Raw genomic sequence first — 26429 nt, forward strand, 5'->3', positions numbered from 1 at the left:
AGTCAGCATTATACTCACTAGGGCGTGCCCGCACGTACGGGCACGCCCGTACGTGCTTGCCCGTACATGCGTGCAAAAAAACATGCGTGCAAACAACAACAACAAAAAAAAACTTTGAAACCACGTGGCAGTAACGACCACAGAACCCCCCCCCCCCTCTATTTACATGAAATGGTTTGGTCCATTCGCAACGACCACAGAACCCCCCCCCCCCCCTCTATTTACATGAAATGGTTTGGTCCATTCGCAAAGCCAAAGCGAATGGCTTGCGAGTACGGTGACCATACCTTGGGAACCACTTGTCCGATTAATTTCAAACCTTGAAAAGGCACATCCTCGGGTCCCCAGCAATATACCTGGCAAGTTTCAATTAGATCGGACCCGTGGTTGTCGAGAAACAGCGGTCACAGACAAACACACACACACACACACAGACACACACACATACACACAGAGATTACTGGAATTATAGATAGACTAGGACGTGCCCGTACGTGGGTGCCCGTGCCCATGGGTACGTGGGTTACCCGTGGGAGGTAACTGTGATTAGTTTGGTAAATAAATCGCCATAGCTCGGTAACTACTTCTCCGATTACGTGCTTGCCCGTACGTGCGTGCAAAAAAACATGCGTTTACATGCAGTAACGACCACAGAACCCCCCCCCCCCTCTATTTACATGAAATGGTTTGGTCCATTCGCAAAGCCAAAGCGAACGACCACAGAACCCCCCCCTCTATTTACATGAAATGGTTCGGTCCATTCGCAAAGCCAAAGCGAACGGCGAACGGCTAAATCGCCATAGCTCGGTAACTACTTCTCCGATTAATATGAAACCTTGAAAAGGCACATCCTCGGGTCCCCAGCAATATACCTGGCAAGTTTCAAGTATATCGGACCCGTGGTTGTCGAGAAACAGCGGTCACAGACAAACACACACACACACACACACACACACACACAGACACACACACACACACAGAGATTACTGGAATTATAGATAGATTATACTTATTAGATACTCAATCTCAGTCAGCATTCCCTGCTTGTCGTTAAAGGCGGCAAAAAGGGTTGGCATCAGGAAGGGCATCCGGCCGTAAAACATTGCTTCAAAAAGGGGACCGAAAAACAACAACAACCACAGTTCCCGAAAAAGGCCAACCCCCACTTGCGGGGAAAAATGGCCTCTAAAAGGTGGTTTTTATACTCAATCTCAGGGCGGGAAGGTTCAACTCGACCCTCATCGGTCTTCCTTTCATAGTCATCGGCTAAACAAGCGAGGAAAGGACAAGACAAGGCTTCCTGAGGCTCGTTTGCACGACATGCTTGAGGCCTCCTTTCCTACTCCCTGAGGCTCGTTTGCATGACGTGCTTGAGGCCTCCTTTCCTGCGGCTCGTTTGCACTACGTGCTTGAAGCCTCCTTTCCTGATTCCTGAGGCTCGTTTGCATGACGTGCTTGAGGCCTCCTTTCCTGCTTCCTGAGGCTCGTTTGCACGACGTGCTTGTGGCCTCCTTTCCTGCTTCCTGAGGCTAAGGGATGGAGGGCGACGTGCTTGAGGCCTCCTTTCCTACTCCCTGAGGCTCGTTTGCACGACGTGCTTGAGGCCTCCTTTCCTGCTTACTGAGGCTCGTTTGCACAACGTGCTTGAGGCCTCCTTTCCTACTCCCTGAGGCTCGTTTGCACGACGTGCTTGAGGCCTCCTTTCCTGCGGCTCGTTTGCACTACGTGCTTGAAGCCTCCTTTCCTGATTCCTGAGGCTCGTTTGCACGACGTGCTTGAGGCCTCCTTTCCTGCTTCCTGAGGCTCGTTTGCACGACGTGCTTGTGGCCTCCTTTCCTGCTTCCTGAGGCTAAGGGATGGAGGGCGACGTGCTTGAGGCCTCCTTTCCTACTCCCTGAGGCTCGTTTGCACGACGTGCTTGAGGCCTCCTTTCCTGCGGCTCGTTTGCACTACGTGCTTGAAGCCTCCTTTCCTGATTCCTGAGGCTCGTTTGCACGACGTGCTTGAGGCCTCCTTTCCTGCTTCCTGAGGCTCGTTTGCACGACGTGCTTCTCCTTTCCTGCTTCCTGAGGCTCGTTTGCACGACGTGCTTGTGGCCTCCTTTCCTGCTTCCTGAGGCTCATTTGCACGACGTGCTTGAGGCCTCCTTTCCTGCTTCCTGAGGCTCGTTTGCACGACGTGCTTGAGGCCTCCTTTCCTGCTTCCTGAGGCTCGTTTGCACGACGTGCTTGAAGCCTCCTTTCCTGCTTCCTGAGGCTCATTTGCACGACGTGCTTGAGGCCTCCTTTCCTGCTTCCTGGGGCTCGTTTGCACGACGTGCTTGAGGCCTCCTTTCCTGCTTCCTGAGGCTCGTTTGCACGACGTGCTTGAGGCCTCCTTTCCTGCTTCCTGAGGCTCGTTTGCAAGATGTGCTTGAGGCCTCCTTTCCTGCTTCCTGAGGCTCGTTTGCACGACGTGCTTGAGGCCTCCTTTCCTGCTTCCTGAGGCTCGTTTGCACGACGTGCTTGAGGTCTCCGAGTGCTTCTGCTCACTGAGGCTCTCACCTTCGAAAGTGTTGCGTTTAAATTCTGTACGCCTGGCCATCTTAGCTGCTTAACGTGCAGTGTAAACGAACCTTTTCTTTGTTATCAGTGGTGATCTCAAGCTTGTGGAGGAGCTTGTATGTGTAATGTATTTGGGAGGACGACTCGGCCATCCTTGTGCTTTTACATGAATTACAATGACTTGGACCGGTGTGTATCCTGATTAGAATAGGTATACCGTATCCCTGCGTGTCGTAAGAGGCGACTAAGAGGGTTGGCGTCAGGAAGGGCATCCGGCCATAAAAACATTGCCTCAAAAAGAGAACCATGACAATTACAACTACATATGGGCAGGGTACAGCCCGAAGTGGAGATCGGTTTCTGAGGTTTGGGACATGGAATGTAGGGACAATGACAGGGAGATCAGGAGAAGTGGTGGAAGTATTGATCAGAAGAAGAGTAGACATATGTTGTGTGCAAGAGATGAGATGGAAGGGAAGTGGTGTGAGAATGGTGGAGGGTAGGCAGGCATGTGTGAGAAGTGTTATGATTTATGGGAGCGAGACATGGGTAATGAACGTAGAGCAGCAACGAAGGCTGGAAAGGGTGGAAATGCGAATGGTTTGGTAGATGCGTGGAGTATCGTTGAGAGAGAGGAAGACAAATGATGAATTGCGAAAGATGATGGGAATAGAGCCTGTGATTGATGCTGTGAAGAGGAACAGGTTGAGATGGTTTGGTCATGTGTTGAGGAAGGATGAAAGTGACTGGTTGAGAAGAGTGATGGAAATGAATGTAGAAGGAAGTAGAGGATGGGGAAGACCGAGAAAGACTTGGCTAAAGATGGTGGAAGAAGAAATGCGGGCAAGGGGGTTAACAAGGAGAGATGCAGAAAATAGGGCAAAGTGGAGAAGATTGTCATGGGGACCGCAAGGCCAACCCCCGCTCTAGCAGGGAAAATGGCCTTAAAATGCATGTTGTTGTTGTTTGTTGTTCTAGTCAGCATTGTGTGACTGTCATGAAATAGTATCAGAGATGTATTTTTCAGTTTTAACTAAAATAATATAATTGCTTAGTTTTGAGCAATAAAAACAATAATTCATTCATTCAATATTTCCTCCTCTCTCTTTAAGGGTTATGCAAATCCGAATGGGTTACCTGAAAATATTTTGGGCACCCCATTTGAGATGACACAAGATTTTCAATTTGTGCAGCCATGATCATTCCTGTGGCTGGGAGTGATGGCCGACTTCCAGGCACAAGAGAGGTGCCCAAAGGAGAAGGACAGGCCGAATAGAGCAGACACAGAGAGAGGAGGAGCAAGAGAAGCAGAGCAGGATTTGAGAACATGGGCGCTGATGCCATCTGGGCCTGTCTACAAAGCAAGGTCGAGGCTGTGCGGTACTTTATCTATCTAAGCCAGTAGGAAGGAAGCAATCCAGTGGACAGTTGGTGTGCGGATGTATCATGGGGACAGAGCATGATGGGTTGGGTACATGACATCTGGAGACAATACATTCTAGCTTATTGTGCGCAGAGTCTGCAGATATGCAAAAGGAGCTAAGGGATGGAGGGCGAGTATTAACCAAAGACGGACTTGACAGGATAAAGTCTATTTAGACAATCTTCTCCTGTACTTCCTTGTGGCTGTCTGCACAACAGGCCATACCTTTCCAGTACCTTAGACCAATGTTTCAGACAATGCAGTAGCTGTGAATTTAAACAAACAGTAAGTCACAACTTAAATGAGAAATTAAAATGAGAAATAAATCTGTACATGATGTAGCTTGAAAGATGCCTCACCTCGGCCTCTGCCACCTCAGGCACAATGCTCCAGCGTATTCTCCATCCCCTGTAAGCACACGGCCACCAAGAAGGAACAAGCAATCATATGACTAAATAGACAAAATTTAAGGGAGCCTGACGAAAAAAAATATCTCTAAGGTGTAACTTGTTGAATCCCAGACAATAAACCTCTGGGCTCTGACCATCCATCACACCCTTATAAAAGCTTACATCAACAACCAGTATTGGTCATCTGTTTGAAATTACAGAAAAAAAAGACATTCCTTCCCCTCTTCCAATAGCTAGTTGTCCCAGCCAGGTGTTCTAATAACCTGAAAATCTACCGCTGTAATTAACCAAATGTGAATCCGTATTACAAAGAGATATATGAGAGCAAAGAGGAAGATGCCAGGAGTGAGAATGACAGAGCAGGACTCACCTGGCAATCAGGTAGTTTAGGCTGAGCCTGACGATGCCAAGGAAAAGTAAGAAGGAAAGAGCCCAGCCATGCCACACCGCATAGCCAAATACCTGCATGGTACAGTGTTTGCCACGAGGTGAACATGCATTCGACAAGTAACAGTTTACTTTCAATAGATCATTCACTAGTGTACTGCAAAGTTATTCTTCACCCTCTGTTCAAAACAAAAACCAATATTACTCCGAGATGATTTGCTTGCAATTGTTTCTATCATTTTTCAACAAAGAATCTAAACTGCATTTGGTTTTGTGTATAAGAACTAGGAATAGGTGAGCTCATCAACTCAGTATCCTATTTACCACTACAAAACTCTGTTGCTGAACAACTTATTTATTGATATGCAGCACAAGGCCACAGGGTAGCATCATTGACCGAGGGTGCGGATGAGCTGCTGATGCAATGGCCTCTGCTGGTTAGGCTAGGAATTTGTAATTTGTTCATAGTGCTGGCGCTAGCTCGCCTACTCTTCGTGAAGGACACCATGGGATATTTAACGGCTCCAACGAATGCTGGTAGATGGGATGCCCATTTAACGTCCATTCGAGGTACGGCACATATGTTGCTGTTTAAGAAAATGATGGAAACAAAGCACAAAAATATAAGATTTATGCAAATCTTTACAATGCTAACACTTGCATTTTACAAGTGGTAGGCATATGGTAAGAGGCCTAAACGAAAATAGACAAACTAAACGTTGGAACAAGGAAGTGATACAGGAAATGTGAATGTTGGATTAAGAGGTCGAATTCCCAAAAGGAAATTTCCACTCCATTTCTCAACAACCTTTAGTGGAGTAGATTGTGTTTTGGCCTCCTACTTGCTTCACGTTATTTGTACATATGTACGCACGCGCACACGCAAGCGCACACACCTCTTACCAAGAATGCAAGCGCAGAGGTGTAGAAGGAGTACCAGTGAGACAATGCAGTTAAATCCCGTCGGAAGTTAGTCAAGGGTTTAGCAGCACGTTCTGGTGTTTGTGGAGGTAAATCAATAAATGAGTGCAGGGAATTATAAATGTTTACTACATCAATCACATAACTGATTATAACAACACAACAAGAAGATGCATGATGGCACCTATCATAGCAAAGTGAGGTGATGTGAAAAGGGCAGGGTGGAGCAAAACTTACTGACACGCCGCATGTTTTCCGTTAACCTGAGGAAAGGTCAAAAGGTAATAATGTGGAATATAAATAAACAAAAAAGATATCCCCCCATCTCCAAAGGATGAAAAATGCATCCAGTATATTAGCTAGGCAATTAATACATGGTTAAATGTCGCCAAAGCCAAATTTTAAAAGCAGGTTGAGAGCACAAATGAAAGTAGGTAAGGAATTGACCAGATTAACAGCCAGGTATGTTAAAGTGTAGTAAGCAAGGAAGACCTCCTGGCGCTGAGTGGCTCCTCAGTGTCATCACGTTTGGTCTCGGTAAGAGGCTGCAGCAGCTGATATAGCTCCCCCAGCCAGGCCAAGCCAATAGTCCTGATGCGACTCACCCAGCTGCAGCAAGCCTCCTCTGAAAAAACACAAATGGCAGATAATAGGCCGTGGTGATAGACTCTCCTTCGCTCTCAATAGATATCAGATGGCAAGATGCACTACACAGCACCTGCTGCAAACTCTTTTTATGCCTACGCCCCCGAAGGTGGCCGGAGGAATTGTGTTTTTGGGTTGTCCGTCCGTCCGTCCGTCCGTCCATGCTAAACCTCGTTTTTCTCAACAACCACATGGATGATTGAGACAAAACCTTCAGGGTAAGAGTGAAACCTATGCAGAATGTGTGGTGAAAATGGATCAAAGTTGAACCCAGGTGTGATGCTCACTTAAACCACTGGGCGGTGTCTATAAGACCTCGGGACGTCCGCGACTCGAGGCCACTCCTGCGACTTTATACAATGACATGTAGAATTGAATGGTACGTACCCACTTATATTCTAGGCTTGCTTGCATTGACTGATATATCCAATCTTTCTCATATGATGCCTTGATCCTGACATATATATTGCATGGTGTATTTTACAGGATGATGTCACGATCTTATTGAAATTAAACCGATCTATGGGACGAGTTGTGGATTTGGTTGATTTTCACAACACTTAATTTCAATAATGATCTTCGGGAATGGCGGGACACGAGTCTGGCGATGGCCGGATGAACGCGAATCACAGACGAGCGTTCCCGACATTCTCCGCGCTCCTGCGAGGCCCACCTCGGAGAAGAATGACCGGCGGAGGACCCGTCGAGCTAGCTCCAGCTACGGAGCTCCGACTACTCTTGCTGCCGGTCTTCCTCGAAAGGACCGGATGCGATGGGGACCTCGCAAGCCTTTTGCGGGACCGCGTCGTCAAAAGGCGAACTGCTCTCCTGAGGCCCGAACGCCGGAGCAGGCATGACGGACTCCGGCAAGACGCCTGGAGAACGATGCTACTGGGCAACGTCCTGCGGCCGAAACCCCGTCCGAACGACGGACCCGCTTGGAGCCGACGGCCTACCCGACCAACTGATTTGCGTGCCTCGGCCCGAGATGAGATGTCCACGCGAGTGTTCACGACACCCTTGACTGTCATGCCGCGCTCGGAAGCACCTCCACGCGCAAATTGCGCGCGCGGCACCCGTCGCGTGCACTACTCTGTGAGGCCTACGATTCCGATCGCTGCTCGGAATCACCTCCTCCTACGCGACGCCGCACGCTGCACCCGTCGCGTGCACTACTCTGTGCCCGACTGATCGCTGCTCGGAAGCACCTCCCCGCGCGAATCGCGCACGCTGCACCCGTCGCGTGCACTACTCTGTCAGGCCTACGATTCCGATCGCTGCTCGGAATCACCTCCTCCTACGCGACGCCGCACGCTGCACCCGTCGCGTGCACTACTCTGTGCCCGACCGAACGCTGCTCGGAAGCACCTCCCCGCGCGAATCGCGCGCGCTGCACCCGTCACGTGCACTACTCTGTGAGGCCTACGATTCCGATCGCTGCTCGGAATCACCTCCTCCTACACAAAGCCACGCTGCGCCCAACGCGGGCACCACTCTGCGAGGCCGGCGATTCCAATCGCTGCACATCGGAATCACCTCCTCCCACGCGAAGCCACGCTGCGCCCAACGCGGGCACCACTCTGCGAGACCGGCGATTCCAATCGCTGCACGTCGGAATCACCTCCTACGCGCGAACCGCGCGCTGCCCCATCGCGGGCACGGCACAACCCGATCAATCGCTGCTCGGTGGAATCACCTCCTACGCGCAAATCGCGCACTGCGCCCTTCGCGGGCACCATTCTGCGAGGCCGGCGATTCTGATCGCGGCTCGTCGAAATCCCACCTACATGTGGCTACTCAACGAGGCCGGTGAACTCCGCTGCCTGGAATCGCCTCAATGGAGGCTCGCTTGGCACCATACGAGGACTCGCCGCAGCACGGATGAGTTTCTGAGGACGTCGAGCGGGACCTTCATAGCCTTTCACGACACTCGGGCTTATGCTTATGATAGATGATCGTATACCATGTGTATTCTATATGACTAACTATGTCTAAAACTCCGGACAAAACACGGCCCGAAAGCTAAACAAACGAGACGCTACTTCAGGTCGTGCAGTTTATCGCTGCCAAGCATGCTCGCCCTCTCGACTCGGCGTGCTCGCCCTCTCGACTCGGCGTGCTCGCCCTCTCGACTCGGCAAAGCCGCACTGGTTCAAGGGCCGAGCTCAACTTTCGGTTTCCCTCGTACGCGGTTCGCCCTAGATAATACCTTTCACTCGTCGGCCGGGTTCGTATTCCGTACACCAATCTCGAGCCCGCTCGAATGCTGCTGCCCAATGGACGCGAGACTATAGATTTCGGTGTGCTACTTTACTCTGTCTGGGGATACCGCTCAGCTGGAACTCGCCGTCAAACCCGCCCGCACGCGCCCGAACCAATTGATGACGTCATCGACTAAATCACGCGTTTGCTCTACAGCGCCATTAACTGCTTCCCGCGCTAGCGTCATCAGAGTACGTCTACCTGAGTTCGTCTACCTGGGTACCTCTACAGATAGCAGAAATACTCAATCTGACCGCCCCTGCCCGAACGTGCGTGTCATAACGTGGCGGCCTTCGAGGGCGACTAGCCAACATCGAGGATTTATGCCGTTAATCGATAAGGCACGGGGCATGTGGGGGTGCACGGTGACCCCCACGACACGGTAACATTGAGCGTTGCGCCCGACTCCCTCGTCTCCTGAGCAAGCCACGTGGGCACCGGCCCGCCGGATCGCCCTTGACTCTGGGCTTGTTGCTTCTAGGACAGGTCTCTTGGCTCGCCTCCACACATTTCGAGACTGCGAGACGCCTCGCCCGGCCGCTGCCTGATTGCGTTCCCTCTGACACAGACTGTGAAGGTCGCTCGACTTCGGTGCGCGTTGCGCGGCTGCTATCTCACACTTCACAACGGGGGGGGGGGGGGGGGGGAGGATGAGTGAGGGGTTGAGATGATGGTCCATCCATCCGGGCCATCCTCTCGGTATGTCGATCCATCCATCCGGGCTATCCTCTCGGTATATCCTCTCGGTATGTCGATAGGACGGGCCATGGATGGACCATCATGGATGGCCGATCCCTCCGGGACGTTTTCCATTTCTCGATCTCGACGTCCGACGACGATCAATCCATCCGGGACAATCCCTCCGGGACGGTAGCCGGTATAGCCGCGTAGTCAATAGGACGGGCCATGGATACAATCCATCCGGGACGTCTCTCGGTAGCCGGTATAGCCGAACGGGCCATGGATGGACAATCCCGTTCTCTCGGTAGCCGGTATAGCCGAACGGGCCATGGATGGACAATCCATCCGGGACGTTCTCTCGGTCGCCGGTATAGCCGGTTTAGCCGAACGGGCCATGGATGGACAATCCATCCGGGACGTTCTCTCAGTAGCCGGTACAGCCGGTGGTATAGCCCAACGGGCCCTGGATGGCCAATCCATCCGGGACGTTCTCTCGGTAGCCGGTAGCCGGTATAGCCGATCTTCTCCGATCCTCTGCGCGCTGTGCTGCAGGTCGGGAGATTCTGCGCGCTTCGCTGGGAAGGCGCATTTCGGTCGTTTTGTGCGTCGTCGTAATCTGCCATGCCGGTCGTTCGGGCAGCCTTCGGAGGGCACTCGTGGCAAACGTTTTGCTTGTAAAACTATTTGCCGGAGCTTGTAATTCGTACGCGCTGCCGTCAGAGGGCGCTCGAGTCTCGTGATTTCAAAACGGGGGACTCCGGGGTATCGAGTAACTCTCGTTATGGCTCTCGTCGGTTCTCTCCCTCGGCAATTCCATGACATGGATCTAACATGGATCGACCATGTACCCTTGGGAGCCAAGGCAGGTACAGACTTACTGTAATGGACTTACTGTCATGGCCTCCTGTCATGTAATCTTACTTACTGTTACAGCTTACTGTAAAGAGGCTTACTGATTTACACATCTTCCACATCGACACATCTGCCTGAAATGCATTGCATTGCGACGAATGGACATTCGCTCTTCAACAAGGTACACCTTGCATGCAAGGTACACCTTATGTAATGAGTTGCATATCGAAAAGGTACACCTTATCCAGCACATAGGCCTGTGAGACTAGACTATTGTGACCCACAGGCTCATCGTCTGCCAGTATCGGACATGTTTGCTAACCAGGCTATGAGTGCGCCTGGAGAACATCCACCGTCCCTCCCTTCGCCTGATACACCCCTGCCTGAAGCGGTGAGGGCACTGAGGTGCCCCTCCGACACCTGCCTCCAGCGGCTACTCCGAAGCAGGGGACTCCGGGTTTGGGGACGTCGTACCCGGTAGTTTCCGAACCTGTGCTGGCAGGGTAATTCGCCACACTGACCGCTACGGATGGACCGACTGACCTGTACTACTGATAATGGATTTGTTTCGTATAGCGCTTTCCAGGAAGCCCTGAAGACACTTTGACAGTGTGCGAAACATAACACAATGGCGCAAAGACAAGAATCAATAGGAATATTTCTTTGACACCCCAATAATGATATAATGACTTCCTCTACCCATTAATGCTGACGCGCGCTTGCTTCCTGCCTAGTGGCAGCATAATTCTAACGGCGGGGAGAATGTGGTGAAAATGGATCAAAGTTGAACCCAGGTGTGATGCTCACTTAAACCACTGGGCGGTGTCTATAAGACCTCGGGACGTCCGCGACTCGAGGCCACTCCTGCGACTTTATACAATGACATGTAGAATTGAATGGTACATACCCACTTATATTCTAGGCTTGCTTGCATTGACTGATATATCCAATCTTTCTCATATGATGCCTTGATCCTGACATATATATTGCATGGTGTATTTTACAGGATGATGTCACGATCTTATTGAAATTAAACCTATCTATGGGACGAGTTGTGGATTTGGTTGATTTTCACAACAGAATGTTTGTATGAAAATTGTGACGTCATAGGTCACGTGGTATGGCAGCCATCTTGGATTTAACGCAAATAATAAAAATAATATTTCTCAGAAACCGCTGAATGGAAAAATTTGAAACTTGGCACTTTGTCAAGTACTCCCAATGGGGAACAAAAGCTTGATAATGATGACATCAAAGGTGAAGTGGTATACCAGCCAAAAATGTTTTAATCGAATTCCTTATCCTAAAAATCTGAAATTACATGCACATGATCTATGACCCATTTGTATTGAAATATTAAATTTATGACATCATAGGTCACATGGTGTGGCAGCCATATTGGATTTAACCTAAAACCTTAAACATCTTCTCCCAAAATACCGAATCGATTGACACGAAACTTTACATGTGTCATTGACGAGGCATGATGATTAAAAGTTGATCACGAAAATATCATTGGTCACATGGTGTGGCAGCCATATTGGATCGAAGGAAAATATTAAATAATTATATCTCTTAAACCGCTTACCCTATCGATGCAAAATTTTACAAACATCATCTAACACCATTGTTGCATATCGTTTGAAAATGATATCTTAGGTCACGTGGTTTGGCAGCCATCTTGAATAGAAAAACGAACCTGATCCAATCAACACGAAACTTCACAAATGTGATCCCCGACACATACATATGCAGAGTGTACATTTTTAAAGGTCATATGTCACGTGGTGTGGCAGCCATATTAGCTTAAAAGCCAATATTTCTTTTTAATCCCTTCTCTGAAACTGCTTCACCGATCGATGTGAAACCTGTCATGGCTGGTGAAAATGTGATAATTGAAAACAGCTGAAGGGATTTAAATCGAACTTGTTCATTTTTAGGACAGTGAACGAGGGCATTTACCCATTGTGGGACTATGCGGAGGCATATTGGCGACACAGTCGCATTGCTCTAGTTTTCACATCAGACAGGAACCAAATTATAAGAATACTACACATTTGGAATGAAACGTTCAATAAGACCACGATGTAAAAAAGCAAAGTTAAACTACATATGCGGTTACACGTAAAAGATTATAAGAATTGTTTAACACGCTGTACAGCATATAAACGTGATGGTCTGCCTTTCATCAACATCAGTGTCATTTACAGGAGGCTGGCCAGAGAATAAAGAGGAGTGAATATAAAGTTTTTCCTGGGCATGATGGCCTGCTCTTTCATCAGGAACAATGACAGATTTAACATTCATAAGCTGGAGCTGGAAAGTGGCACAACTGGCTTAATATCTCATTCAATGGAATCAAACTCGACTATACCACTCAAAGATCAGTACACCATCTCTGGGGGATCACCCTGCCATTCAAATGAAACAGCAATGTGTCGGATTTGCAAACACTCTTTTTGTAAACATGGTCGAGGTTGTATACATAGTTTTTTTTGTATGCACGGAAGTACACTGAATGGATCAGGACACAACATGACAAAAGGAAAAGGAACAGTTGAGAGAGGGGGGAAACACCAACAGCAGAATTGAAGCACAATATAGAGGGAGAATTGGACAAACAATGGGTGTGGGGAGGAATGGGGGTGAGGGCAGGAGAGGTTGCATGGGGTGGACACGATGGATACAGAAGGAAACTCTCAGGATGGAAAAGCTGGAAATTTGGAAGGAGAGCTTCGGCGTAGGGGAGGGTGGGAGGAGGAGTAGGGAGGGTAGAAAAAGATCATGGTTTAGAATTAGTGACGATCTGAAATGGTGGTGAACCGCTGTCTTGAAGACCTGAAGGGAAGAATGACATTGAGGAGAATGTGGAAGTTGATTCTACAGGCAGGAAGAAAAGAGGAGCAAATGAGTGGAAATGAGCAGTAATCGTGGATTTTGAGAGTTTCACAAGAAAGGGGTTGGTAGTGGACCATGTGTACCCTGCAGGAACTTGAGAGGGTGAAGGGGAGGAGAGGGAGAGACAACGCACGGAAAAAACAGAGTGTAAGAGCAGAAATGAGGGAGGAGAAGACAGAGGTGGTAGAAGACAGGCTTTTTGAGCCATTCCACTTATTATTCCCTATTAGCATATTCAGATGATAAATATGCATTGTATATGGAATGTACAAAATCCAAAAACACAAATTATTTAACCAGAAGGGCACTCTTCGATGCCGCACCGCCAACCGCTGTGCCTCCACCCACATTATTACAGCATTATATATACATGTACCAAGTTTGATTTAAATCCCCTCAGTTGTTCTCAGGTATCACATTTTTACCTGATATGACCTCTGACCTTTGATGGCAGAATCTAATGAGTTCATCTTTTCATCATAATATGCAGTCCCTTCAGAAAGCATGACCTTTTTTCCCCCCACATTTCATTATGTTACAGCCTGAATTTAAAATGGATTAAATTGAGATGTTTTTTTGTCACCGATCTTGCCATCCTGCAGCTACATTGCACCAGTTGCAGCTACATTCAAATGTAAGGTGTGCACAGAGGGAGCTGCAGATGGAGGAAATGTTGAGTTGGATCTTGGAGACGGCGTGAAGCTGGAAGGTGTGAAAACATTTTGCTACCTCGGAGACATGCTGAATGGAGAAGGTGGATCAGACTCGGCAACGGTTGCTCGAGTGAGATGTGCATGGAAGAAGTTTCGGGAACTGAGTGGCGTGCTGATGAGGAGGAGAGTGTCGCTGAAGCTGAAGGGAAAGGTGTATGCTACATGTGTGAGAAGTGTTATGATTCATGGGAGCGAGACATGGGTAATGAACGTAGAGCAGCAACGAAGGCTGGAAAGGGTGGAAATGCGAATGGTTCGATGGATGTGCGGAGTATCGTTGAGAGATAGGAAGACAAATGATGAATTGCGAAAGATGATGGGAATATTGCCTGTGATTGATGCTATGAAGAGGAACAGGTTGAGATGGTTTGGTCATGTGTTGAGGAAGGATGAAAGTGACTGGTTGAGAAGAGTGATGGAAATTAATGTAGAAGGAAGTAGAGGACGGGGAAGACCGAGAAAGACTTGGCTAAAGATGGTGGAAGAAGAAATGCGGGCAAGGGGGTTAACAAGGAGAGATGCAGAAAATAGGGCAAAATGGAGAAGATTGTCATGGGGACCGCAAGGCTAACCCCCGCTCTAGCAGGGAACATGGCCTTAAAATGCATGTTGTTGTTGTTGTTGTTGTTGATCTTGCCATCCTGCCAACCCGCATCAGAGACGCGAGCCGTTTAATGAACACTTTTGGATTTCAGTCCTAACAAGGTACACAAAGTGTTGATCAATGATTTCAGATTGTGTGTTTGTACATCACAGGTTTGTTTGTGATGGGAAGTCTGTGCCACTGAGAAAGCCATTACACATTAAAGGAAGGCAACAGGCGGCGGAGGCATAAAAATGAGTGCGCATGAGACAAAACGTTGGAAGTGATGATAACTTGCAGTCCACAGCATGGCACTGGAGGAGAAAAGAGCTTGTTGAAAAACCTTGCCAATATGCACATCAAAAGGAGCAATGCGTCAGCTCAAACCTTTGTATCCATCAAGCATGTCCCTCCGTTCCCCACACAGTGCTTTGTCTTCATTCCTGAAACAAGTCAAACAGGACTGAACAGGTAACATTGCAGAGAATGTAGATTACAGTGGGTCTAAAAATAAACGATTTGCATGCAGACTCACATTCACACTCAGACACAAAGACCGATTAAAATAGCTCATTGCATCCCTTCAGATTGCGTGAGGCTAACTATGTGACACGTTCACCAAATTTGAGGCTTTTTGAAGTCCTTCCATTAGTTTCAACACGTTTATGCATCAGACACAAGATGAGATGAGATCTAGCTGCTGTACTCTTCACAGAGCGTTGGTGCTGCCGAAGCAGTTTCTTGGTAAGAGTTCTGCTCAGTGATTTGCCATTGCCGTCCCAGCGGTAGTCAGGGCAGGAATCTGGAATTTGGCCATGGTGCCCACGATAACTCGCCTACTCTTCGTGAAGGATGTGATCTTTAATGTGCACCAACTAATGCTGGCAGATGGGACACAGAGTTTAAAGTCCATCCAAGGGATGGCTCAACCATTGATGAACCACCCTGCTTATGAAACACCAGGACGACAGTTTATAGCTGGGTCGAGATTCTGACCCAGAATGCAGCTCGACTTAGATCACCCCTTCAGGTGTTCTCAAGTGATAAACCTATTACAGACCCTCTCAGAGGCAAGTGTGCGTAGCTCCAGCCCATCCAGCCAACCCGCATCAGAGGCACGAGCCGTTTAAGGAACGGTTTTGGATTTCAGTCCTACCAAAGTACACAAAGTGTTGATCAATGATTTCAGATTGTGTGTTTGTACATTACAAGTTTGTTCGTCATGGGAAGTCTGTGCCACTTAGAAAGCCATTACACATTAAAGGAAGGCAACAGACATTGCTCTAAGTTATCGAGGTCGGGCAAAAGTTGAAATTTGGCAAATTAGGCAACCATTTGTGGAAAGCTACTTTAGCTTTACACAGTATTTAACAGGCCCACCAAATTAAAAGGTTAATGGTAACTATCTTTCACAATAAAAATCCAAACAATTACGATTTTTAATGCATCATCTGTTGTTACAATTGTGAACTTAATGACTGATGCCATAAAACAAACACACACACACACACACACACACACACACACACACACACACACACACACACACACACACACACACACACACACACCTTTTTCACATTTTGTTGTGTTACCTTAAAATGGAGTAAATTGAGATTTTTTTGGTCACTGATCTACACATAATAACCCCATATTGTCAAAGTGAATATTTTTTACAGAAAGATTTTCAAAATACATAATAAAAATGAAATACAGAAATATATAATTTACATAAGTATTCAACCCCCTGAGTCAATACTTCGTAGAAGCACCTTTTGCAGCGATTACAGCTTTCAGTCTTCTTGGGAATGTCTGTATCAGCTTTGCACATCTGGATTAGAGGAATTCTTCCTTGCAGATTTGCTCAAGCTGTGTGAAGTTGTATGGGGAGCATCGGTGACCAGCAATCTTCAAGTCTTTGCAGTGATTCTCAATGGGATTAAAGTCTGGGCTTTGGCTAGACCACTCAAGGACTTTCACATTCTTGTTCTGAAGACAGTACAGTGTTGCTTTGGCTGTATGCTTGGGGTCATTGTCCTGTTGGAACGTAAATCTTCACTGCAGTCTCAGGTCTTTTGCGTTGAAGCAGGTTCTCCTCAAGGATTTGCCTGTATTTGGCTCCATTCATTGTTACCTCCATCCTTACAAGTTTCCCAGTCCCTGCCACTGAAAACCATCCCCATAAGATGATGCTGATCAAGATCCTGCGTGCCTGGTTGCTCAGTTTGGTCGGATGGCCAGCTCTTGGAAGAGTCTGGGTAGTTCCATATTCTTTCCATTTCCCAATGATGGAGCTCACTGTACTCTTGGGAACTTTCAACAGTCTAGAAATTATTTTATACCCTTCCCCAGATATATGCCTCCTCTTAATTATATCTCAGAGTTCTACTTACAGTTCATTGAACTGCATGGTAGAGTTTCTTCTCAGACATGCAGTCAACTGTGGGACCTTGGACAGAAAGGTGTGTTTCTTTATGTCATGTCCAATCAATTGAATTGGCCACAGTGGGTTCAAATAAAGTTATAGAGACATCTCAAGGATGATCAAAGGAAATTCGATGCACCTCAGCTCAATTTAGAGCATCATAAATAGCAAAGGGGTTCAATACTTATTGACTCAAGACATTTCAGCTTTTTATTTTCAATTATTTTGAAAAAAAAAAAAAAAAAAAAATTCCGCTTTTACATTATAGGGTATTATGTGTAGATCAGTGACAAAAATAAAAAAAACTATTTAATCCATTTTAAATTCAGGCTGTAACAACAAAATGTGAAAAAAGGCAAGGGGTGTGAATACTTTCTGAAGGCGCTGTATGTGTGTGTGTGTGTATGTATATATATATATATATATATATATATATATATATATATATATATATATATATATATATATATATATATATATATATATATATATATATATATATATACATATACATATATATATATATATATATAATATATCTATCTATAATGCCAGTAATCTCTGTGTGTCTGTCTGTGTGTCTGTGACCGCTGTTTCTCGACAACCACGGGTCCGATATACTTGAAACTTGCCAGGTATATTGCTGGGGACCCGAGGATGTGCCTTTTCAAGGTTTGAAATTAATCGGACAAGTACCTACCAAGCTATGTCCAAAAAACGCTTCAACCAATCAGAGAGCAGCGAGCTATCACGTGTGCCGAACCGTTAATGCAATGCAAGCGTTAATGCGTTAATGCAAGGCTTTTCTTTTTTTCCCTCTTCTCTTTCTACTTTTCCTTGCGATTAAATTGCAAACAGCCAAAATACGTTGGCGCTAATTGAATAATTGGCCATTAACACTAAAATAATCGTAACTGCGATATGCCAACTTCCGGACAGTGCAGCCTTCCCTGTTGTTGTTGTTTGCAGCAGCTGTTTGCAGCAAGGCAAGGCTTTTCTTTTTTTCCCTCTTCTCTTTCTACTTTGCCTTGCGATTAAATTGCAAACAGCCAAAATACGTTGGCGCTAATTGAATAATTGGGCATTATGTTTTACAACTAATAAAAACGAATTTGCGATTCATTCGCTTTCCTGCGCGTTTGTGTACGCGATGGCGATTTCTTTACCAAACTCCGGAAGCCGTTCGCTTTGGACCGAACCATTGCATGTAAATAGAGGGGGGGGATTGTCACCACTCGCAAGCCGTTCGCTTTGGACCAAACCATTTCATGTAAATAGGGGGGGGGATATAATTTTAGATATATATATAGTACGGGCATGCCCTAGTATATATAATATATATATATATATATATATATATAATATATATATAATATATATACAATATATATACATTGTACATACATGCATACATACATACAGTATTTGTATAATTAGGCTGCAATCCCACTCTCACACTCAAGTGGTTCATCATGTACGTGAGAACTCGTGTTTAGAGTTGAGTGCAGGAACAGCAGTTGAGGGCAACATTGTGATCGGAAGTGCACAAAAACGCCAGTGGTTTAGGAATAATGTCCTTTGTGTTTACATGTCCAACCTCAATGGAGGCAAATAAACCCTCAGCAGAATGTGTGACAAAAAGCTAGATGGACCGGAATGCAGCAGAGTTATACCGTGACCCGTGACTCGTTGCCTCCAGATTGGCCTCCAGTTCCCGACATCTACAGCGTTCCCTTTCAAGCTCCTGTCGGATCTGCTCCAAACCCGGCTCTTCCCTCAGCCTTCGCAGCTCTTCCTCTGAGGAGGAACCGCACAGTTAACGTGGTTTTTTTTCAGTGTAATACTACAGAGAATTTACTTCCTGGGATTTCCTCTCTTTCTAGCACTGACCCACAAACTTTCAAGTACATTACGCTCTTCCATTGCATACTTATGATTTGATAAATCATTCCATACACTTTGATCATCTTTAACCCATGGTAATCACCACTTCACAGAATCAGGTTAATTCCATTGATGTGATGAGAAACCATTGCCATGGCAACAGGTGACGGCACAAAGACAATCAATATCCCAACACAGGAATCCAAATGTATAAATATACATTTCCCCTCTCATCCGCGGATCAGTAAAACGCCAAGTACATTCCTCACACAAGTCAGGAAGAGTTGAAGTTGAGAATATCCATATGAATAACCAAGCACCACCAACAAGCTACCTATAGGCAAGGCTCATATCCGACATTTCAACCACTGAGTGGTCTTCATCCAGTACTGGGCAGGCATCATGCGCCCCATGTAAAGAATCCTCCAAAAGCAGAGAAGGAGCATCACATGATTGCAACAAGCAGATGAAGAGTGTGTGAGACCGAACAGAATATAACTGTGAAATAAACAGATGGTGAACCTGGGATGACAAAAACCATAATGGGTCTTACCATCTGATTATTGCAGTGTAGTGATGCTCCCTTCCCATTTGGTAGAATTCTTTACACGGGGCTCATGATGCCTACCCAGCCCGCATAAAGACCACTTGGTGGTTGAATCTCCATCCTGATCCTGGCTTATTGAACAGTTAAACAAGTTGTTGGTGCTTTCAATTGGGAATATTCTTCAGACATTTTATATAACCATTACACTGTTACAGAGTCTTCAGAAAGTAGTCACACCACTTGACATTTTCACATTTTTTAGTGTTATAGCCCGAATTTAAAATGGATTACATTTCGATTTTTTGACTCTGATCTACACATAATACTCCATAATGTCAAAGTGACCAATTATTTATTTCAGAATTTCTTCCAAGATAATTGCAAATGAAATGCAGAAATATCTAATTTAGATAAGTATTCATCCCCCTGAGCTAATACTTGGTGGAAGCGCCTTTCACAGATATTAAAGCTTTCAGTCTTTTTGGGTATGTCTATATCAACTTTGCACATCTGGATTTGGGGAGTTTCTGCCATTCTTCCTTGCAGATTTGCTCAAGATGTGTCAAGTTAGATGGTGAGCGTCAGTGAACAGCAATCTTCAAGTCTTTCCACAGATTCTCAATGGGATTAAAGTCTGTGCTTTGGCTAGACCACTCAAGGACTTTCACATTCTTGTTCTGAAGCCATTCCAGTGTTTCTTTGGCTGTATGCTTGGGATCATTGTCCTGTTGGAACGTCAATCTTTGCCACAGTCAAAGGTCTTTTGCACTCAAACAGGTTCTCCTCTAGGATTTGCCTGTATTTGGTTCCATTCATTGTTCTATCCATTCATACAAGTCTCAGTCCCTACTGCCGAAAAGCACCCCCATAGCATGATGCTGCCGTCACAATACTTCACGGTAGGGATGGTGTTAGGGTGATGAGCTGCGCTTGCGTTTGGTTTCCGCCAGACGTAGCGCTTTGCATTCAGGCCAAAGAGTTCAACTTTTGTCTCATCAGACCACAGAATCTTTTTGCTTCATGCTCTCAGTCTTTTACATGCCTTTGTGCAAACTCCAGGCATGCTGTCAAGTGTTTTTTTTCTTCTGAACAGTGGCTCCATTCTGGCCACTCTCCCATAAAGCCCAGATTTGTGATGTGCTGCAGAGACTGTTTTCCTTCTGGCAGGTTCTTCTATCACAGTCAAGGAACTCTGTAGTTCTGTCAGAGTCGTCATTGGGTTCTTAGTCACCTCCCTGATCAGGGTTCTTCTTGCCCGGTTGCTCAGTTTGGTTGGGTGGCCAGATCTAGGAAGTCTGGATAGTTCTATATTCTTTCCATTTCCTAAGGATGGAGCTCACTGTGCTCTTGGGAACTTTCAACACTCTAGAAATTGTTTTATCCCCTAACCCAGATCTATGCCTCCCCACGATTCTATTTCGGAGTTCTACTTACAGTTCATTGTACTTCATGATAGAGTTTCTGCTCTGAAATGCCCTGTCAACTGTGGGACCTTGGATAAAAATGCGTGTTTTTTTCTAAATCCTGTACAATCAATAGAATTTGCCACAATGGACTCCAGTCAAGTAGTAGAGATATCTCAAGGATGAACAAAGGAAAATGCATGCACCTGAGCTCAATTTTGGTGCGTCATAGCAATGGGGTTGAATACTTATTGACTTAAGACATTTCCGTTTTTCATTTTTTTCTAAAAATTTATTTTTAAAAATAATTACACTTTCACATTATGGGGTATCATGTGTAGATCAGTGACAAAAAAATCTCAATTTGATCCATTTTCAATTCAGGCGGAAACAATAAAATGTGAAAAAGTCAACAGGTGTGAATACTTTCTGAAGGCACTGTACCTGTCCGTCTATTCTGCTTCATAGTTTCCTCTCTAATAGCTGCTTCACGATGCTTATCATGGTCTTCCTACCATTTAAGCAAAAAAGTTCTCAGTTAGTAAACGCACAACATTGTAACATACGTAAGAAATGTTTCTCAAGAAGAGCCAGTTCCAGGTGACCCTTGACTTCGTTCAGTTTGTCACTCTCTGTCCTCACAGCATCTGCCACAGGACCTAGCAAGGTTGGCATGTCCACACATGCCTGTGCGAAAGAATAATCATGACACAACATCACATTTGACCCTGTTCTTTATCATGTACAAGGTTATTTACAGCAGTGCATGACATTCCTCAGTTAAACAGCACATAGGTGAACTCCTGCTATAAATGCTGGCTCAGATGGTAGGACAAGTTAGAGACTTCTTCAGAACAAATGGGATATTATATTCATAACAACCTAAACGGAATAATGCAAACATTGAAGTGCAATGCTCAGCAGCAACGATATTGAAGGGCAACTGATTAGCCCAATTTGAAACAATCTAATTTACCCATCACATGTAGCCCTGCTCTCTCATATAATCAATTCAAAAAACCTTGAACCTTAGGATATTCAACCAAATCGACCTACATCAATTATCCCATCCCCAGTGCATTGCATTCCAAACAAGCTCAAAGTCCTGGCCGCCCGCCCAAACCGGCCCCTAAACCTCTCCACCCACTCAAACCGGCCCCTAAAACCTAGCTACCCGCTCAAACTGGCCCCTAATCCTAGCTGCCCGCTCAAAATGGCCCCTAAAACTAGCTGCCCACTCAAACTGGCCCCTAAAACTAGCTGCCCACTCAAACCGGCCACTGAAACTAGCTGCCTGCTCAAACCAGCCCCAAATCGATGGTGAATCAGTGTGGCTATAACACTGATATAATTGCTGTATTTGCACCACTAGAAACGCCCGCTCCCTTAGGGAGAGGGTGGGGTTTAGTGGGGGAGGTGCGGCTGGTGGAAAAAAAATTTTTTTGTGCCATGGCTAATAATTCCACGTCTGCAGTAGAGATCATTATACCACTAGCACTGTGGCATGTGTACAGGTGAAAATCGTAAGACGTCTCCCACTCCCACCCCCTGTGAGGGGGCAATTTTTATTTGTTCCTATGGCCTAACCCTGGGTACTACCAGCATGTATGTGTGCAAAATCTTGAGATCAGTCTAGTCCTGTTTTTTCTGAGCTTTTCAGATGCATACTGTCGTGTGATTCCCCTCGGTGAAGACCGGGAAATCACGGATGACAATTCTAGCGTTAATTTGTGGCGACGATCAAATACGGATTTCACTATACAAGCACGGGAGGAAAAGAGAAGAAAAAGAAGCGGGAGCAATACCTGACGTGATCTGCGCGCAGTCTTCAACCCTGCAGAAATTAATCTCAAACGATGACGGAATTTATGTACAACAATAATATTTATTCAACGGAACCCGACAACAAAGAACACGACGATAAATACTACAACCCCCTAATGAGCGCTCCTACACCAGATTTCAACAACAGACAAAGGAAGATATGAAATAAAAGAACCGTTGTGTTTGCGTTTGTGCTGGGCTTAGCTCTGTCTGCAGTGTCAAAGATCGCCAAGGATCTCGAGCTCCAAGCGCAGTCGTCCGACGCGGCTCCGTTCGGTGGGGAGTAGGCCACGACACGCCCTTGTTCACTAGGCCTCGACAAGGCCCCTTGCGCCAAGCGAGCATGCAACCCGCCTCCTCAGCCGTCAACATCACAGGCTCAATTCTCCACCAATGGCCGCGTCACGTCTCTCTCATCCTATCGGTCTGTCGCCAATCAGTCTGTCGCTTCCCTTGCTCTACCACTCAGCGAGCTGCTTCTTGCTTTTGCCTTGACCAATCATGCAAGGTGGCATGGCTATTGCCTGGCTTGCTGGAGGTGTGTTGCTATGCCGGTTGGTGACATGGCTGGCTGTGGCTCCATCGGCAGTGCCCCAAACTGGCTTCCGGTGAGTTTTATGGTTATTGTGGCGGAGGGGGGATTTAAGTAGTGTGTGTGCTAATGGGCCTAACTAATGTCTCTGGTGCGTTGCCGTATGGGACAAAGGAATGATCACAGAGGGAACGGCATACAAGAGAATTAACATAATCCCTACAACTACTTAAAATGCCCCATTCCTCATAATGGGGACGAAGATACACCTTAATCCGAACAAACTGCCTAAACAGAAATTACATTGAGATTCCCTATCACGACAACCGGAGCATGATACCTACGCAGATCCACCTGAATCTATATATCCGCCTACCCCAAAATTCAAAACAATAAACACAAACACAAACTGAAGTTGGAGGTGGATACCTTGAGACCTGGTAGGGCTCCGTTCCACCGTCTGAACCCGCATATGGAGATAACAAATAACAAAACACACACACACACACACACACACACACACACACACACACACACACACACACGCCGTATTTAATGCTAGCAGGAGCACCTGGCATTGCCCAGTGCTGTACTAATGCTATTGGCATTTTGAAGTAATCAGATTTTGGGGTTTTTTTCTCTTTTTTTGTGGGTGCCGAAAACACTTCGCTACACCCACTATGGGATGGGGTCGAGGATCATTTGATATTACCTTTCACACACCTCTCTTCTCTTATAGTATTTTTTGCCAAATTTGCTTTCTGTAAAGTCCTCCTTAAGTTATTCCAAAATGCAAATATTATGCCGATAAAAAAGGGAAAAAAATGTTATGGTTATTGAATAGCAAAAACAAAACGCAGCTTTTCACAATGCAAAGCCTCACTGGTATATAGATTACAGTGGATCTGGGAATTAACAATCTGTATAAAGTAGATCTACATGTAGAGACAAGGACAAATACAAATAGCCTCACACACCCTGGAAGGGGACCCTCAAGGATAACCATATTAAACAGAGCACAAGACAACAAAACATTGTTTTCCACCTGGAATAATGTAATGAAGCAACACCAATAAATGGATGAATCATATAGGCATGGTCCGCATACCGGTAAACACAAAAATCCACCTAGAGGGCACACAGCTTTAGTGAATAAAGGTTACAGGAGTCACACTCAGCCAAGCGAAGCAAAACATCTTAAACTTCCCATCTCTATTCCACAACCAATGCCGTCCTTTCTATGGATATATCTATAAACTCAATACTGTCAGATACCAAACCACAAGTTATAACATAAACCTCAACTTAAGATAAAGTTCCATCATCAGCGGTGAATGTATATATATATATATATATATATATATATATATATATATATATATATATATATATATATATATATATGTATATATATATATATATAGATATCTTTTCAAGTTTACTACCACCGCAGGTATAATGAACAAATAAATGCTTGCTTTTTTGTGCTTACGTACTTCATTGTATGCTCTCTTATTTATAGTGTATAAACAATTAAAAGTCTGTAGTGCCAAAACAAAGCAAGTTTGTGTGCACGTATTTCACAATTCGACTCATGTTACAACTGTTCAACCACATCGCCGTTAGCAGACAAAACTGCTTGGACTTCCAAGGTTTGCCAATGCCACGCATTACGAACGGTTATATTACCGGATCTCGTAACTCCTCTGATTCTCTGATGGGCCCAAAGGTAATGGGTCCAGCAAGGTCAGAGATGCCGTCCTCCGACACAGATTCCCCATCGGACAAGTTGGGTGAATCCCCGTGATCTCCGGACTCGTCCTCCCGCCTCGCCGTGCTCCGAAAGCGAATGCGGTCCAAGCGCCGCCGCATTTCATGTACGTGATTGTCTCTTCCAGCCTGATGTTATGTGCCCACTCTCTCACCTTCTCTCCGTAATCCAGCTGCAATATTGTCTGCCTTTTCCCATGCAATATATCCTCAACCAAACGGCTGCACCATATTGATGGCAATCCGGTCTCTGATCTGGAAGCAGATCTGCGAAACACAAAATGGTTGAGAACACTACAGTGATGGCTTGTGGGCATTCAGGAGTTACACAACAGCTATAATACTTCCATTTTATTCATTCATTCATTTTTTCTTATCCCCACGCTTTAAAGAAAAACAGGGGAATATAGTAATCGGTAGCTCTGTCTGCCAGTCGGTCACCCTATCTTCTAAACGATTGTGCAGATATTCATTAAACTTGGTAGTTATGATCACTAAATGACAAGAATGTTCGAGCAGTGGCAGAGGCCCTGCCCACTGGAACCCTAAGGTGTGGTTAAAATGTCAAATACCAATGTCAAAAAAATGCAATTACGGGCACATTTCAAAACGTTTTAAAAATGAAACTTTGTACAGTTTAAACATCAGGTGGCACATCAAATATGCAAGGATCTTTTTGGGGATTTGACCCACGATTCAGGCCCCATGGGTGGGAACCTGGGATCACAGCCCACATTGGTCAAAACAGTTTTGTTAAATCAAAATTTGATGATTTGCCAGTCTTTTTTTTTTTTTTTGGTATAAAAGATCGAGGCTCGTGTAAGAGCTAACATTAATCACAAAAAAAACAAACGGACACATAAAAAAAAAACATATAATAAAGGGAGCGGGAGACAAGATGGGGAGAGAGGGAGAAGCACACAAATACAACAGTAGAGAACAGGGACATCGGGAGATCTGCGAGAGGGAGAGGGCTTGGGGGGGGGGGGGGGGGGAGAGGGAGGAGTGATAGATTTTTCAGAGACAGAGGAGAGATTGGATCAGAGGAGATATCAAAGAGATAGAGAGGATTTTCCAGAGAGTCAGAGAGATCATTGATGAAGACCAAAAAAGCACAGGGTCCAGAATACTGCCTTGGGGAACTCCAGCCTGAACAGGAAGGGGAGATGAGAGAAACCCACTTAGGGCCACACGTTGACTACGACCAGAGAGGAAGTCCACAAGCCATGCGTGGAGATTTGCATGGATACCATAGGAGGAGCGTTTGGTGAGCAGAGCGGGGTGCCAGACCGTATCGAAGGCACGTGATATGTCAAGGGATACAGCTGTGATTTCCTGTTTGGCATTGAGGACCTCCATCCATTGTTGAGACAGCAGAAGTAACATGTCCAGAGTAGAGTGACCTGGTCTGAAACCAAATTGATGATCAGAGATCAAGCCATTGGACAAGAGGAAGGATTTGATATCCGAAGCAATGATGGATTCCATGACTGCTGATAATTGGGAGCAGGCTGATTGGTGTGTAATTGCAAGGATCTGTTTTTGCACCTTTTTGTGTAAAGCGGTAATGTTGGCCGATTTCCAAACTGATGGCAGATGACCTTGAGCAAGGGAGAGGGTGAAGAGAGCAGAGAGAGGGTGTGAAAGAGCGGCAGAGCAGGATTTTAGGACCTGTGGGCTGATGCCGTCTGGTCCAGTTGCAGAATCAGAGTTGTGGATTGACAGA

The 26429-nt window shown here is 45.9% G+C and overlaps 1 protein-coding gene across 7 annotated transcripts in view; it reads right to left on the reverse strand.

The window, feature by feature from the left end:
- The window catches only part of GRAMD4 (GRAM domain containing 4), a 66652-nt gene that overhangs the window by 34286 nt on the left and 5937 nt on the right, over nt 1-26429 (reverse strand). For 4 of the 7 annotated variants that reach the window (XR_013621087.1, XR_010986619.2, XM_068132626.2 and 1 more), the window contains exons 2-10: nt 24623-24970; nt 21144-21264; nt 18417-18540; nt 14706-14761; nt 6177-6309; nt 5922-5947; nt 5667-5758; nt 4747-4838; nt 4326-4374 (exon numbers count right to left, since the gene is read on the reverse strand). Coding sequence is in view for 5 of the 7 variants with exons in the window: in XM_068132626.2 (XP_067988727.1) it covers nt 4326-4374; nt 4747-4838; nt 5667-5758; nt 5922-5947; nt 6177-6309; nt 14706-14761; nt 18417-18540; nt 21144-21264; nt 24623-24805 (876 nt within the window). In the remaining 2 variants the exon portion in view is untranslated. Of the gene's footprint in view, nt 1-4325; nt 4375-4746; nt 4839-5666; nt 5759-5921; nt 5948-6176; nt 6310-14705; nt 14782-15378; nt 15427-18416; nt 18541-21143; nt 21265-21633; nt 23391-24622; nt 24971-26429 lie in introns of those variants that run through there. The other 3 variants (XM_078766776.1, XM_068132627.2, XM_078766778.1) reach the window with 3 other exon arrangements.

The sequence above is a fragment of the Myxine glutinosa genome, chromosome 12 (assembly GCF_964187855.1).
Source record: "Myxine glutinosa chromosome 12, kmMyxGlut1.1, whole genome shotgun sequence".
Lineage (NCBI taxonomy): Eukaryota > Metazoa > Chordata > Myxini > Myxiniformes > Myxinidae > Myxine > Myxine glutinosa.